The sequence below is a fragment of the Pterocles gutturalis genome, unplaced genomic scaffold (assembly GCF_000699245.1).
Source record: "Pterocles gutturalis isolate BGI_N339 unplaced genomic scaffold, ASM69924v1 scaffold20795, whole genome shotgun sequence".
In the NCBI taxonomy this organism is placed as follows: Eukaryota; Metazoa; Chordata; class Aves; order Pterocliformes; family Pteroclidae; genus Pterocles; species Pterocles gutturalis.
The window spans coordinates 23,123-38,014 of NW_010141326.1; the positions used below are offsets into that span (position 1 = coordinate 23,123).

Below are 14,892 nucleotides of genomic sequence, written 5' to 3' on the forward strand. Positions count from 1 at the left end.
AACAGTGTAGCTGTTCAGTATTACTGAGTTGCTTTTTTTTAAACAGAAATTTGCATTTTATTCTTTGTTTTTTCTACACTGATGTGTATCAGACAGAAGAACTACTGAACCATGGACAAGTTTCTTTAAAAAAAATGACATGAATAATGCAGAACAGTCTCCTCTGTAATGCTCACCTTCTGTAACTGAGAAAATATTTGCTCCCGTATACGCCTTTTTTCTTGCTCAGCTCTCTCCCGCAGTTTGTCCCTAGCTCGTGCAATTTCAGATTTGGTTTCCTCTCGTGCCCTCTGGTAGTCTCGGAGCAACAGTTCAATGTCTGAAGGATGCTGAATGCTGCTTCTTTTTGGTTCTTGAACTCTGTAAGGATAGATAAGTGGGGGAAAACACATATAATTACTTGAAATCAGGTCACCTGACATAATACCATGAGAAAATAATCTTTCAACATGGAATAGGAAAATTTGCCATAAAAGCAATTAAAAACTACCACATTAGCCTCCAAAAAGTTTCTCTTTGCTCACTAAAGGCTGCATGGACTTAACCTTGGAAAATGATTCAGATTGCGAGCCCAGTTTACCACAGAGATTACTCTAGCAGTGGTTTCTAAGTCAGCTCTCCATGTGATCTACGGTGACTGCTTTGGTATATCACACAGGCAATAATTGTGTCGGGAAGATAACTGTCTCCTGACCTACCACAAAAGAAGCAAAAGTCATTTTAGGGAGTATGGTGGGGGATGAGAAACTCAAATTCTAAATGGTGAAGGGTTGCAGAACTTCTTTGATATTTAACAGGAAACTTCACTGTTTCATGTAGTTTTTAAGTTAGTGAAGGAGTAAGAAGACAGATTAGTCTACAATGAGTCAAGACTGAATACTTGGCTGACCCCACACATCATAGACATAAACCAGACACTTGTTATGGACTGAAATAAACTAGACAGAAGATTTAAATATTTTCTAAAATCAGGCAGACATTTTTCCTAAAAGCACTTTCTATCCCAAAGTTTAACACTTCTACAATGAGGAGAAGTATTCTGCTACGGAAGTCTCAGATACCAGTAAGAACCACCAGTGGCCACCTGTTATGAACACCGGTGATGTTCATCAGGCCAAAACAGAGGTTTGTAATCCCCTACCTGGTATTTTCCACCACATCTCTTCTAAGTTGTTGCAGATATTCTTGGCGTCTACTGGGGAGATCTAGATCCCTCTGACTTGCATCCAGCGTCTGCAACAGACTCAAATGCTTTTGTGGACTCAGACTTCGGCTTCTTTGGTACCTTTGCAGCCGTTTTTCTCTTTCCTTCCTCAGGGTTTCAATAGTCCTCATGTGTCTGTCAGGGAAACATCATAAGAGCGACAAAACGCACCCTGCAAAGTTACACTTTCTGATTTTTTAAAACAAATATTAGGTAGCTTTGTAATGTAAAATGTATAGGAATGTAATAACATACACTCCCCTTTTAAATACCCCTTTGCCACATGCTGACAGATGATGCAGAAATTCTAAAACTCCACTGCTTCTATAACAGTAGGAGATGCACAAGAGGGCCTTGGTCACTGCTTGTAATGGCCAAGAATCAAATTGAAGGTGGAAACTAATGTAGCTACTCCTAAATTTTTTTAGTTACAACAGCTTCCTAAACTGAGTTCTATAATCCAATTACAAGACTCTAGAACCTTGATTTTTAAAAATTTTGTATACTTACAGGTTTTTTAAATTTGTTTTTGCATATTCATACAGCAGCATTTATTCACAAAAGCATGAATGAGATATCCCTATAAATAGCATGCATCAATTATTTTTACATTGCAATAAATCAATGAAATATATTCCCATGATCACCAGGTACACATGAACACTCTCATAGCTGCTACAAACCTTAAGAGTGGGGTGACGCTAGATTTGAATTACACTGAATCTTATACTTTCCCCTATTTTATTTAAGTAACCCCAAGATTTTGTCTTAAATGCATTACTTAGTGGTATACAAAATAAGGTTAATACTCTATCTCTTCACTCAGTGTCAACTCAGATTAAGCATTCATTACTAAATGTTATTTAAACTGCATAAAGTGTATTCAAAATAGTTAACATAACACTACTTTAAGTAATTTACCTTTCATAAAGTTGCTGCTTCAGTGGAGTCGTCACCAGGTCATCGTCTGTTCCACTCTGAAGGACCCTCAGCAGGGCGTCTGTCTCCCCGATGCCATAATTCAGCTTTGCTTCGGCCAGCTCCACGGTGAGGGGCTGCTGATGCAGATCCAGATGAATGCCAGCCATAACCTGAGCACGCTCTCTCTGCAGCCTCTCGATCTCTCTGCTCCTGCTGTCACAAAGCTGGGAATTCCCTTCCATTTCTGTTGCTCGTGTGCTTCCAGGTTTCTTTTCTGCCTGACTTTGTAAATCAGTCACACTGCCACTCAAGCTGAGTAATGAAGGAGAAGGGCTGCCCTTAACACCACACCAGTTGCTAAATTTGTTGTGTATGGGTAAGTCACGGAGACTGTAGCTCCGATGCCTGTAAGGCTTTGCAAAAGTAATATTTTTGTTGAGAAGAATTTCAGTGTCACATTCACTTTCCGTGACGGAATTTGTATTCTCATCTTGGAAGGAAGTTTGTGCATCGCTCACATCAGACAGGGGCAGAGGGCAGCTGTTTTCATTTTTCCAGGAGAAATCATGAAACTGTAGAGAAGATGCTTCTACCAGCGGTTCTGAGGATGTGCCAGCATTTGTCTTACTTGAACAAGTGGCACTAATTTTTTGATTAAAAAGTAAGTCAGCATTTGGAGGTGAGCAGTTATGAATCAAGGCAGTATCAGAATTACCAACATATTTTGCAGGTCCGATTCCAGGTGAAGAACCCCTTCCTCCCCTTGTAACGTACATACAACGAAGAGAATGGGCCAGTGGACTGCAGTCTCTGAGATCACCTGTTAAAACCTCCCTGTGGCCAGACACCTCCAACATACTACTTGAGTGGTACAGTCGTTTTGCACAGATGGTAGTGTGGGTGTCAGCCCTGAGTCTGTGCTGCTGTTCCAACTCTTTTGAACCATCCTTTTCTAAAAGCTCTTTGGCTGCCTTCTTACCTAAGAAACCCCCATTTGTTCTTATGCCCTTGTTGTCTCTAGAAACGCTACATTCACTGCCTGTTTCCGTCTGTGAAAAATTGTCTATGTGAGGTTGCATGCCAGACTGTGGACCTGCCCTCTGCCTTCTCTGGTTGTGAAGGGGACTTGGAACATCACCAGAATATCCAAAAGGTTCCTTAATGGAGGAGACAGACTTGCCAAAAGCTGTGTGGCTGTTGGGACTAGCACTAAGAGTAAGAATAGGCGAAGAGGCCCTGTCAACTAGCAAGGTGGTTTTGTAACACGGTTTTCTTTCTGCTGGAACCTCTAGTTCATTGACAATTCTTTTATCCTCAGCGTAAGACGCTGGAGATTGAGAGGTGCCATTGGTAGGGCTGCTGACTACAGTACACAAAGAACCATCTTGCCCTGAACTCAGTGAGGATGATGTGAGAGATGAAACTCTGGTACTAGCAAAAGCAACATTCTGCTGTCCACTGAACGATGTTTTTTGAAAATCAAAGATGGGAGTGGAGGCTCTGGGTAAGAGAGGCAGACGCATAAAGGAGTCTTCCAAAATGCTGTCAAGACTGTCATGGAAGTCAGGATTGCCCGGATTTCTCACCCCTGTTCGTTCTTGTGTTCTTTCTGCGAGAGAGAGTCTTTCCTCTTTCCTTTTGGGAATTTTACCTACTGAATCTGTAGCTATTCCTTTCCCATCAATGGTTACTGCTGCAGCTGCCCTCAATTCATTTTCCATTTTTGCCTCCACTTGTTTTTCTGCGTGTTTGCTTTGAGGTTCTTCCAGAATCTCAGTTTGAGTGCCTACATCTGCTGTAGTCTGAGTGCAGCTATCTGATCTAGTAGCCTTCACAGCCTCTTCAGTTCCTCTTTGGTTGATTCTGACATTCTGCTCAGTATCTCTAACAGTCTGTTGGGAGAGATTTCCTAACAGCTCAGAAGTGTTCTGAAGCAGCTGTGACAGATGCATGGACAGGTTCTGCATGCTTGTCCAAGAAGAAGGCTGCTGAAATAAATCTCTGTTTGTTTCCTGCTTTCTTGCAGAAACATCTGTATAGCTTCTCTGATGTCTTCTCTGCCTTTTATACCTCCCCGTAGCTGCTGTTTGTGTTCCCTGCTCACATGTAGTCCCTGGTAGTTTTTTGGAAGGCCTTTCTGACTCGGAAGGATATAACAGTACAATTTCATCAACCTGCATTGAAGAGTTACCAGGTTGTGCAGAAGGACTCTCAAATTCAGCAGTGTTATTTTCTGGATTAGTTTCCAGTGTTTCACTGGATATGTTGCTATACTGCTTGGTGCTGTCACTGGAGTATGCAGATTGAAAGCCTTGCCTGACATTGTCCCATCCTTGAAGACCTTCAATGCTGCTTAAAGTGCTCGATAAAACCTTTGCTGTAGCATACGAACTGAGATGAGAATGAAAAGGAGAAATCTGAGAATTCAATCCATTGTCTACACTGGAACATCTCATAACTTTACGATTATCCGGGCTTAAAGGAATTTGATTGGAAGAGACGTCACTTGCACTGCCAAATACATATTGTTTCCAGCCAATCTTGCCTGATCCATCTTGTTGCCACAGATGAATATATGGGTTGATATCACTTGAACTAAAATGTATTGCATCTTTATTGTCCTGCAAAAATGAATCTGCTCCTGGTTGGTATCCAGCTTCTTCAACTTTCCCTTCGCTGCACTGAGCTACAGAACTACTCTTTGAATGGATATTTTCTTCTGTGCCCACAGAACTGGAAGCTGTGTGCAGTAAAGATGATGGAGAATGAGTAGTACAGTCTTTTGAAGACTGCCTGCTTTGGGTTCTTGCTGCAAAATTTTGTAGATTTTTCAGATCACAGTTTGCAAGCTTCTTAGTTTGTGCCGTTCGCTGCTGAAATCTGGGTTTAGATTTAACCTGCAGAAAGTTCTTCGATTCCTGCTTTGAAAATCTTTCAATTCCATGAAGATCATCATCAGTTGGTGATGGAGGCTCTACACTCATATTTAAATCTTGCAGTGATTTTGATGTGGAATATAACAAAGGATCTACCTTAGATGAAGCTTCCAAAGTATATTCTGGATCAGAGAACACAGCAATAGCTGGTGCTGACAGTCTGTGACTTTGTAAATAAGGCCTCTGTTCACTTTGTGTACAGCTCCTTGTATTCCGTGTAGTAGAATATGATCTTTTGCTCCTGAATTGCACCGATTTGAATTCTTGAGGAGGCAAAGCATAGTTTTCTGCTAAAAACTTCGAGGATATACTTTCATTATTCCTCACAGAAAAGTTTAGTCTTTCTGATTTCAGAGTCTTATTCCTCATTACAGCATCTCCCATTGCTGGACAAGTGTCTGCATCAGCGTCAGCAGCAGGGCTATCAACACTTGAGCCTCTACTGTTTTTGCAAATTAAAATCTCTTTTCTAACATCTGTATTTGTTCCATCTGGAATTTGTTCTTCCTGTTCACCTGTAGGCACATACTGACAACTGTCTTGCAGATCTGCAGGTTTTTTTTCAAAACCCAAGACAGTGGGATACAGTCGCCTGGGATGAGCGCTTCTGCTGTATGTGCGGTACGCTGGGCTGAATGAACTGCAGGTGTGTTCAGGATCTACATCAACATCTCCTGGATACAGATTTTCCAGCACTGTAACTTCTGGGCCTATTAATTCACTTGCAGAATTTGAGGATACGTTAGTTTGCCTTTCAGCAGCTTCTCTACTTAATATTTTTCTCTGCTCTGTCTTTATTGCAAAATGTTCAGCCTCAATATTTGAATGCAGTTCTTCCTCATTTCTGTTAAATATTTTTCCCTCTTTAACAAGAATTGCCCTTCCAGTATCCCAAAAAGGTAATGATGGTAATAAAAGAGAATCATCATCACCTAGTACTTTCTCTGTGTGTTCTGTGCAAGCTTCTTGTGGTGGAGCTTTACCCCAATGGTGCTGATCAACTTTTATATCATTGTCAAATTTTTTACAATTACTTCCATATACAGGTTCCCTGCCTACAGCAGAATTTTTATATGAAGTAGAGTCTGTGTCTGATACTGGACAATGCCTGTTTTCTTTTGCAAGAGAAAGTAAAATACTCCCTGAAGCATGTATCGGCTCGTCGAATACCACAGCCTTATCAGACTGAGTGTCCTGTATTTGCGAAACAGCAAATGGAGAATGTTTCAATGCACTTGTATGTGAAATATCATACGTGCCAGTTTCACCATGACCTGTATGTGCAGTTGAAGAAGATTCTGAAAATGGCGTTAAGGATGGGTGACTGACACTTGAAAAGGCTTGGGGAAAATCTCCTCCTTTTACAGGGCACACATCTCCAGAACTGGAGGATACTTGCTCAGTCAAAACAGTGTCTTGAAGTGAGTCCTCAAGCTGACTAAATATTACAGATTGTGAGACATCACATAAACAAGAAGTGTCAAAAGCACTGAAGTTCTTGGAGCTTTGAAACGGTGTATCAGTTGGAGTATCTTCCGCAAAGTTGGATGGAAGACACTTTGATTCTTTACTGCCAGTCTGTCCTTGGCTCTGAAAAGTACGCAAGCCTGATTCTGGCGCAGTCACCCTAGAAGTGTTACTGTTGTGTTCTGAGTACTCATTGATTTTATTTTCTTTTATGTCATTGCAGTTCTGGAAAGAATCTTGAATTATTTTCCCCTTTTGATCTGTTCCCACAACTTTTTCAGGGAGTTTATTATTCTGAGTATATGTGGCCTCTGCAACTGCAGAATTATTTTTCTTTTCATCTCCTTTTTGAGAAACATCAGGAAAAGTTACACTTAAATCTGTTGATTCACTTTCAAAGTATTTAGTTTCTCCAGAGAGAACCGCATTGATTTTACCTTTGTCTCCATTGCTGGCAATCAAAACATCTGCAGATGATGCTGGATGATTCAGGAGACCAGAAGAACATTCAGAAGTGCCTGAGTTCCTATTATAATTTAGAAACTCTTCACTATAATGTGGATTTTCCCATGGAGCCTTGTTCAGGCCTTCTGAAAGGGTGGAGGCATTCTCAGAAACCCTGCTGCCTGGTTGGTCCACGTAGCACTCTTCAGGAGTCCCATGTCCCTGATTTTCTCTGGGCTCAGGCTGATATCTGACTACATCAGGAAACTCTGCATTTTCATTTTTACTATTTGCAGTAGTATAGCCTGCGCTTAAAAATTTCTCCTTCTCATTGTGCTGTGATAAACTCCCTGAGTGAAGTACTTTCTGAGCTGTATTAACATAGTGAAGCATTTTTTGAGAAGAGATTTGTGGTAAAGAATTAATTTTCCCCCCCCATGTATCTTCCACCACTTCTTTCTCTGAAGAAGAAAGCAGATTTGAATCTGGCACAATGGTACCCTTTTCCTCTTGCACTGTACCTTCTATGGAATTGAGGCAGTCTTTTGATAGTTCACTACCTATTAAATCCACATGGTGTTCTTCCTGAGCATTGTTAGCATCCTGAATTATATCTTCAGAAGGATCTAATTTTTCCACAGAAAATGAATTTCCTTCTGCCCCTTGCTGAAGCGCAACAGCTTCGGAGTCAGGACCACCTGCACTGTCGGGAGTAGAAGAGCTGTTCTTCTCATTGACAGGTTGCCCAGATACGTCATTGTTAAATACAAAGGATTCTTCCTCCTCTCTGGTCCTGGTTTGCTGAAAAGCTACATTCTTACTTTGCATTATATCAGAAAGATATTTGTCTTCTCTGACAGAAACAGGCATACCAACACAGACCTCACTCTCCATTAATGTTTCATAGTAAGGCAGGACAGCTCCAGTTCCAACGCTGCTGTTAGACGGTTTTGTGTGTCCTTCCAATGCAGTGGGAACATCTTGAACAAGATGGGAATCATCACTTGCTCCAAGATATAAAAGGTGATTTACAGACTGGCATAGGGAGTCTTTAAGTGAACCTTCTTGGGTTTTTTCAGGAGACTTCAGTGTTGCTGTTAGATTTTGTTGCTTGCTGATATCTTCATTATTTGTAGAAAAGCTGGTAGACACCCACTGTCTTTCTCTTAAGATTTCATTTGATCTGCTGTCATCACCTGTCATTTGGCAGCTGTCTTTGTTTTCAGGGAATACTTCATTCAGGTTTTGTAAAAAGATCAGTTCCACCTCCTCCGTGTTTTCTAGAAACATGCCCTTTTCTTCGTCTGTTTTGGCCATTTGTTCTGGATTCATCAAATGCACTTTCTCCTCCTCAACTCTGGAGCCTACTGGATCCGATTCACAAATATCAGGTCTTCTTCTAACGATACTTCTGTTCGAGTTTTCTGAAGTGCTATGCTCAAGATATTGCATAGAGCAACTCAAATATGCATGGCTATCCTCTTTAAAGTGGAGACTCTTAAATTCTTGCTCAATTCTATATTGGTCAATACCAGTACTATCATCAACTGAATACTCACATGCATCAATATCTTTCATGACTGCATTTCTTCTATCTGTAACAGAGTCCACTGAGCCACCATCCTCACTCATTTCAGTAGGATCATGATATCTTGAATCATCATCTAACAGTATATTCTGTTCTAGTTCTGAAGCTATAAGGTATCTTTCAGGGATCTTAAACGGATTTAAAGTTTCCTCTTCGTCACCTCTATCACAATACATCCGATGTGCAGCTGGAGTCTCTTCAGTAAATAAAACATTTTTACCTGTGCATATGATTTCTTGCCTCGCAATACTCCGCCCCTCAGTATTTGTCATGATAATTTTTTCTTCACTCCCAGTCACTTCACATTCATTAACCTTGTCTTCCTGGGGCAAACAGTTTGTTACACAACGTTCAATTAAACTGCTAGACGCTACTTGTCCTTCATTTTCAGGTTTTGCTAAAATATTTCCTTGCCTACCTGTGACTAGTACCGTGGCAGCTACATCCTCTGTATTAAACGTAGTTTCTGTTGTTCTATTAATCTGTAAAAGTCCCTCACAAGCATCAAGGACGACTGAAGTATTCTGAGTAAAACCTGTAGTGTGGGAGCACGCAGCTGAAGGACTGCTTTTGGGAGCAACAGAAAACTCTGGTGAATAAATACCTATTTCTATTTTCTCACTTTTTTCTTTTTGGCAAAAGCTGCTTGTCTCAAGCTGGCTGCCAGAACATCCAAGTGCTTTTGATTCCTGACTGTGTTCTACCCTGGTGCTGGCTACTTGTGGTTCATCTTTCTCTGCCTCTTCACGTGTCAGGCACAGATTTGTATAAAACTCATGTGGAACTTCACCAGCTGCAATATCAATACGTTTCTTTGGATTCTGAGATAGACTAACGCCTTTAAAATCCTCTCCACTCTTGTCTTCAGTTACACTTTGGGCTTTGGCTACTGGGTAGTCATGTAAACTTTCAATCTGTCTGGATTTAATTTCCAATGCATTTTTTTCTAAGTTGATTGCACTATTGATCAATTTTGTTACTTCTTCATCAGTGTTTGCTTTCATATTCTGACAAGGAACCATAGTTTCTTCTGGATCAGTTTCTGGGTTTCTTAAAAACTTGGATTCTTTATTTATATATGGACTCTTCTCTTGAGAAACAGTAGCTGATATATTTGTGTTGTATTCAAATCCTCTTCCCAACTCTGAATTTACATCATCTTCAACAAGCAAGATATCACTTTCAAAAGAGACTTTTTTCTCTTCTCTTGATTCAAGTAAAGATTTGTTCTGTGTTTCTGTTTCCAAGAGGATGGTTGCCTCAAATTCCACAGAAATGTCAGTTGTCTTATGAGTACTGTTTTTCTGCCCTGTTGATTTTGAAGAGCATGTTGTGCAAAGGCAGCCAGGATGTGCCTCAGAACAACCTTCTGTGCCACTGACTTCCACAGTAAGATTAGAGGTACCATCACAATCTCCTTTCACTGCTGTGACATGCTCCAATAGTTTATCATAATTTTCAGTCTCAGATGCACTTTGAAAAAGATTAGCTTTTGTTGAAGCTTGGTAAAATATGCTTGAATTGGATTCTGGGGGAAAATGATTTGTACTCTCACAAATAGCAGCAGGGAAGGACTCAGTGTCTGTCCCATTTACATTCACTACGAGATAACTGACTTCATTTACTACTAAGTTTTCATATTGGGATGAAAATTCTTTCCGAACTACAGCCTGAGAATTCAAGACATTGTGTTCTCTCCTTTCACTGCTTTCTTCTCTTATATTATCAGTGCATAATGTGGAATTTTCTGAAATTTGTTGGGATAAGTAACTTGGCTGTCTGTCTGCGAGAGCACATTCATGGGAATAAACAGGTTTGCTTTTGAATTCATAATGATTCAGTGAAGACAAGTCTTCATCCTTTGGTTCATATTCTTCATTATCGCTGAATGAAGACAGATCTGGCCCAATCTCTGCCAAGCTATCTGTGCTTGTTTCCATACAGATAATCTCTTTTTGAGATACCTCTATTGGTGTTGCAGATTGGTTGCAACTTGCACTGTGAACAACTAAAGGGTTACATCGATATGTTGTCTCCTGTGAGGAAAAATCTGTCTCTGTTGTTATTTCTTCTGTAGATATTTGTTCATAATCCATTTCTTGCATTGTTTCCAAATTACTCTCCCCAGATGTGAGGAGACCTATTGTAACAGCTGATTCTCCTCCTTGTCCAGCCAATGTCTGAAGCTCGTGACTGCTTAGTAGAGAGCAGTTCTTATTTGTTAGGTCACTGAGAAAGAAACCTTCATCACAACACGTTGGTATTTCCCTTCTTGGAAAAAGCTGCCCATGGTTTCCAAATTGGACTTGTTTTACTGCAGATGTCTGTGTTGTGGCCACATTATGAGCAAGTCCTATAGAAGATTCAGCAGCAGGAGCACTGACAGATGCACTTCCACTGCCTGAATCTGTTACACTTGATTTTGTCATCAAGTTACTGTAGCCATCATCATCTAGGTCACCTTTTTCAAAAGTTCTGAAGAAATCATCTTCTAAATCTGCATCTACACAGCCATTTCTCTGTTCCGAAATGGGCACAGGCAATGCAGAAATAAAAGGCATTTTTTTCAGACTGTGATCTTTTGGCAGCTCTGGATGAGTTGTGGGGAGAGAATCCTCCTCTTTCCTAGATACCAGTGACAAGCAGTCTGTAGCGGAGGTGCTTTCCAAACAGCTGAATGCTTGTGTGCATTCAGTGGTAGACCTGTAAGGAGATAATTCATTCAGTTGGTCTTGTTCAGGATGATTTGACCTCGAATGTTCATAATAATAATCATGCTTTGCTGAAAGAGGAACAAGAGAGGAGCTTGGTCCTACTGAGCTAACAAATGAGGACATTACATCTTGAGATTCCAAGGAAGAAATTTCACTAGAGTTTGTCCATCCCTTAAGACTCTTATTTAATGATCCACTCTCAGAAACTCTGCTTGCAGTTGTTGTTGTTTCAGGTAAAGGTGCTTCTGATGTGTCAGAGGAGAAACCTGTGTTTCTTTCGTTTATACGATGTGACAAATGTGAAATGCTGTGTATCTGCTTAGATCCAGAAACAAAAGAAACTTCAGCAGCTGACTGCTTTAGATCATCTTTCTTCAGCCAGAGCTCTCGTTCGCTCAAAGAGCACAGGCGAGCTTCTTGAAATTGCAGATTTTCATGGGAAGAAGGTGCTGTTATTCTGGGGCTGCTGATGTCACAGGACGACGAAGCATCAGTAGTAAGCAAAGGATTTCCACTTGTGTAATACAGTCTTCTATCAAGACACCTTTCTTGTTCTACAAAAGAGACTTTTGTCCCTCTCAGGAACTGCTTGCCAGCATTATGGGAAGCAGGCTGTTGTTCAGTGTCCAAATAAAAGGAACTGCTCAGCTTCAGATCATAATCTGTCCCTTCTGTATCTCTGTTGCAGATCTTGGGTTCATGGCCTTCCTCAGTCTGGATAGCTGGTAATCTAGGAGTTTGTAACTTCCAAAAGATCTCTGCTGGCACTTCATCAGATGAATCAGATTTGGATTCTTCTACCAGATCTTCTGCTGGCATCTCTTCTCCATCAGCTAAGCTGTCCAGAGAAAAGCTTCTTTCAGGCTTTCCCAGTCTCCTACGAGATGCGTATGATGTCACCAAAGATGAAATATGGTGATCAGTTCTGCTTTTGTAAAGCTTAGCAGGCTCATGGTGGGCCTTTGACTTGTGAAATCGGCTTTTATTTTGCTTTTTGGCTTTATTTTCCTTTTCTATTAGAGAGTCTTGTGACATTTGACTGTCATCGCTCTCAGAATCTTCTGGGTTGGCAAGACATTTAGTTCTGTCAAAATCTTCTTGTTTCAGTTTCTCTGTGAAAGCTTTTGCATAAGCGCAGGAGAGAGAATCTACAGAGTAAGAACTGTCAGTATCAGAAATCTCGTTTTCATCATCCTCTTGACAGTTCCCCAGCACATCTGTGGCTGTTTTGGACACTCCAGCACTTAGCATCTCAGCACTGTGCCACTTCTTTCCAATGTAAGAGAGAGGTGCCTGTGTGTTCATCTTAGCAAGATTTCCAACTGATGTCGCCACCATCAGAAGTTCTTGGTGTTCCACTGATGATTTCTCATGACTTGGCACGGCTGAATTTGGTTCTCTCTCCCAGTTCTTGTCTGTTTGGTTTAGAAGTGCTGGTGGTGGGTTTCCATACACTGTTTTCTTCATTTCTTCAGGAAAGTTTTCTGGAGAAGAGCTGTGGCCTTTTCTATTGATATCCATTCTACTCTTTTTATTGGATACCTGAGCTCTATTTTGTTCTAGATTGCTACTTGCAGGCTGACTTATATCTCTTAGCACCTTTGCTTTTGTCATTCTTGTCCCTGTAATAAAGGTTTCAGGCTCATCTTTCTGCTTAAAAAGATCAGGAGAGGCCCCTTGAGAGGTCTGGTTTTCAGATCCAGCTTGCCTTGGGCTGTCATCCAACTTTGCAATTTTTTGATCATTTTTATTGATACAAGCCATGATAGCTGAATCACTAGAGTCTTTTTCTGCTCCTTTTTTATTTCCAAATGAAAATGGTCTTTGTTTTTCAGTTAGCTGCCTCTGGACTGAAAAGGAGATCCGTTTTTCATCATTAAGGTCTTCACTCCTAGAAACATCTTTAACTTTTCCATAAAGATATTTTACAGATGACAACCTCCCTGTTGTACAGCCTTCAGAGCACTGATCAATATTTGGTGAGGTAGATAACTTTGAGACAGTCTCCCTCTTCAACAAACAGCTGTGGAAATAAAGAAAAAACAATGCTCAATCCTTGCTTGAGTAATGTACTTAACAACGCTTCCACATCGGTAATGTCTTGTAGTTAAGAGTAACGATACATGAAGTCACAATCTTAATGCCTTTCAGAAGCAAATTCTGTCAGAGAATTAATTAAAAAAAAATTTCCTTTCAGTAACCATACAGTCCCCCCTATCCTGAAATACATTCTGCAACACAATGCTATGTGGTATAGCTTGGCATTAAGTCTCTGTAGGCTAAAGTAGCTGCAAACATTAGTTAAAAATATAAGATAGTTCTAAGTCACAGAAATCCACTTAGCAGAGTTTAGCTATTTCCTGCCTCCAGGACCATGCTGTGATAGATACCCTAGGACCTCAACTTTTTAGCACTGCATAGAGATATTTATTTAGCTTGAGAAGGGCTGGCCAACTTAAAAGTCCAATCCAGAACTACCCCAATGGTATAAACATTCTGAAGCAAGAGTCTGACCCTAATCAAGATAAAACAATGCAGATATTAGTATTTACCAACAATTGAACAAGGTTAAGAACAAGAGCTAAGCCAGTTCTGGAAAGCATTCACAAAGAGGTTAAAAGTGCAGAAAGGCTTGAGAGAGGAATGTAAAAAACAGTGAGAAAGACCATGTCAAAGAGCTAAGCAGGGAATGCACTGTACAGATCCAAGGAAAAAGGACAAACAGCTCCTGTGTGACATACAATATAGTAAGTTCACTGATACTCCAAGTTTTGCGATTGTTTCAATACACTGACTGAAAGGCATTCTGGATTATAGGTGGTCACTGAAAATACCTGGAATTTAAATTACTTTTGAAAGTGCAGAGGAATTGGCAGATGTTAACTTACCTGGGTACCTGGGGCAGATGCGGGTTACAGAATGAATGCTGTACGTGCTGCAAGGAACTCGAACCCAATGACTTCCTTCTCTTTTGCAACAGGTGATCCAAAGAGGACTGTACAGCAGTATTTTTTTTTAGTACTTGGGATTGTTTCACACACTCTTCATTGAGCCAGCAGTTAGCTTCCAGCTGCTCTAGGTTTTGCTTGGCTTCCAATAATTTCTGCTTCTTAACTATCCTTTCCAGCTGGAATTTGACCTTTTTCTGCCTTATGTTTCTTTCTGCCTTTTTTAAGGAATATCTCTGCAAGAGCTCCAGCTGCACCAATCTCTTCTTCTTCTGCTGTAGCAGGGAAGGGCAGATTTCCAGCCCAATGGTACTCTGCACCTCAGCCTCTGCATACAGTGTAGACTCTGTTTGCACTGCAAACTCCCTCTGCTGTTGCTGAAGGGCAGCCAGTCGTTTATTCTCATTTATAAGCCACTGCTGGTCTGTAAACAAAATAATGATTGAAAAAAGTAAAATTCATAGGAAAAACATTTTGTTACTATAATCTTTCTTAATTTAATCAGCCTTGAGAGCTCACATGTGAAAAGAATTTCTACACATGTAGAGCAGAGTCTTGACAAACCATTTAGAGAAAAATATATCATTACTGCACTTTATAGATAACCTAAAGCCTCTCCATTGGGATAGGGATTCAAGTAACAACTGCAAGATATGATCAGTGACTTGGC

General features: G+C 40.5%; 1 protein-coding gene across 1 annotated transcript in view; it reads right to left on the reverse strand.

The window, feature by feature from the left end:
* Nucleotides 1-14,646, reverse strand: part of STARD9 (StAR-related lipid transfer (START) domain containing 9) — a gene marked incomplete at its 5' end in the record, with an annotated part of 20,288 nt that extends 5,642 nt beyond the window's left edge. The window contains 5 exons of the mRNA XM_010083991.1: nucleotides 177-360; nucleotides 1,142-1,339; nucleotides 2,126-7,073; nucleotides 7,116-13,297; nucleotides 14,163-14,646. Of these exons, the coding sequence (XP_010082293.1) occupies nucleotides 177-360; nucleotides 1,142-1,339; nucleotides 2,126-7,073; nucleotides 7,116-13,297; nucleotides 14,163-14,646 (11,996 nt within the window). The remainder of the gene's footprint in view (nucleotides 1-176; nucleotides 361-1,141; nucleotides 1,340-2,125; nucleotides 7,074-7,115; nucleotides 13,298-14,162) is intronic.
* Between the last annotated feature and the right edge of the window lie 246 nt (nucleotides 14,647-14,892).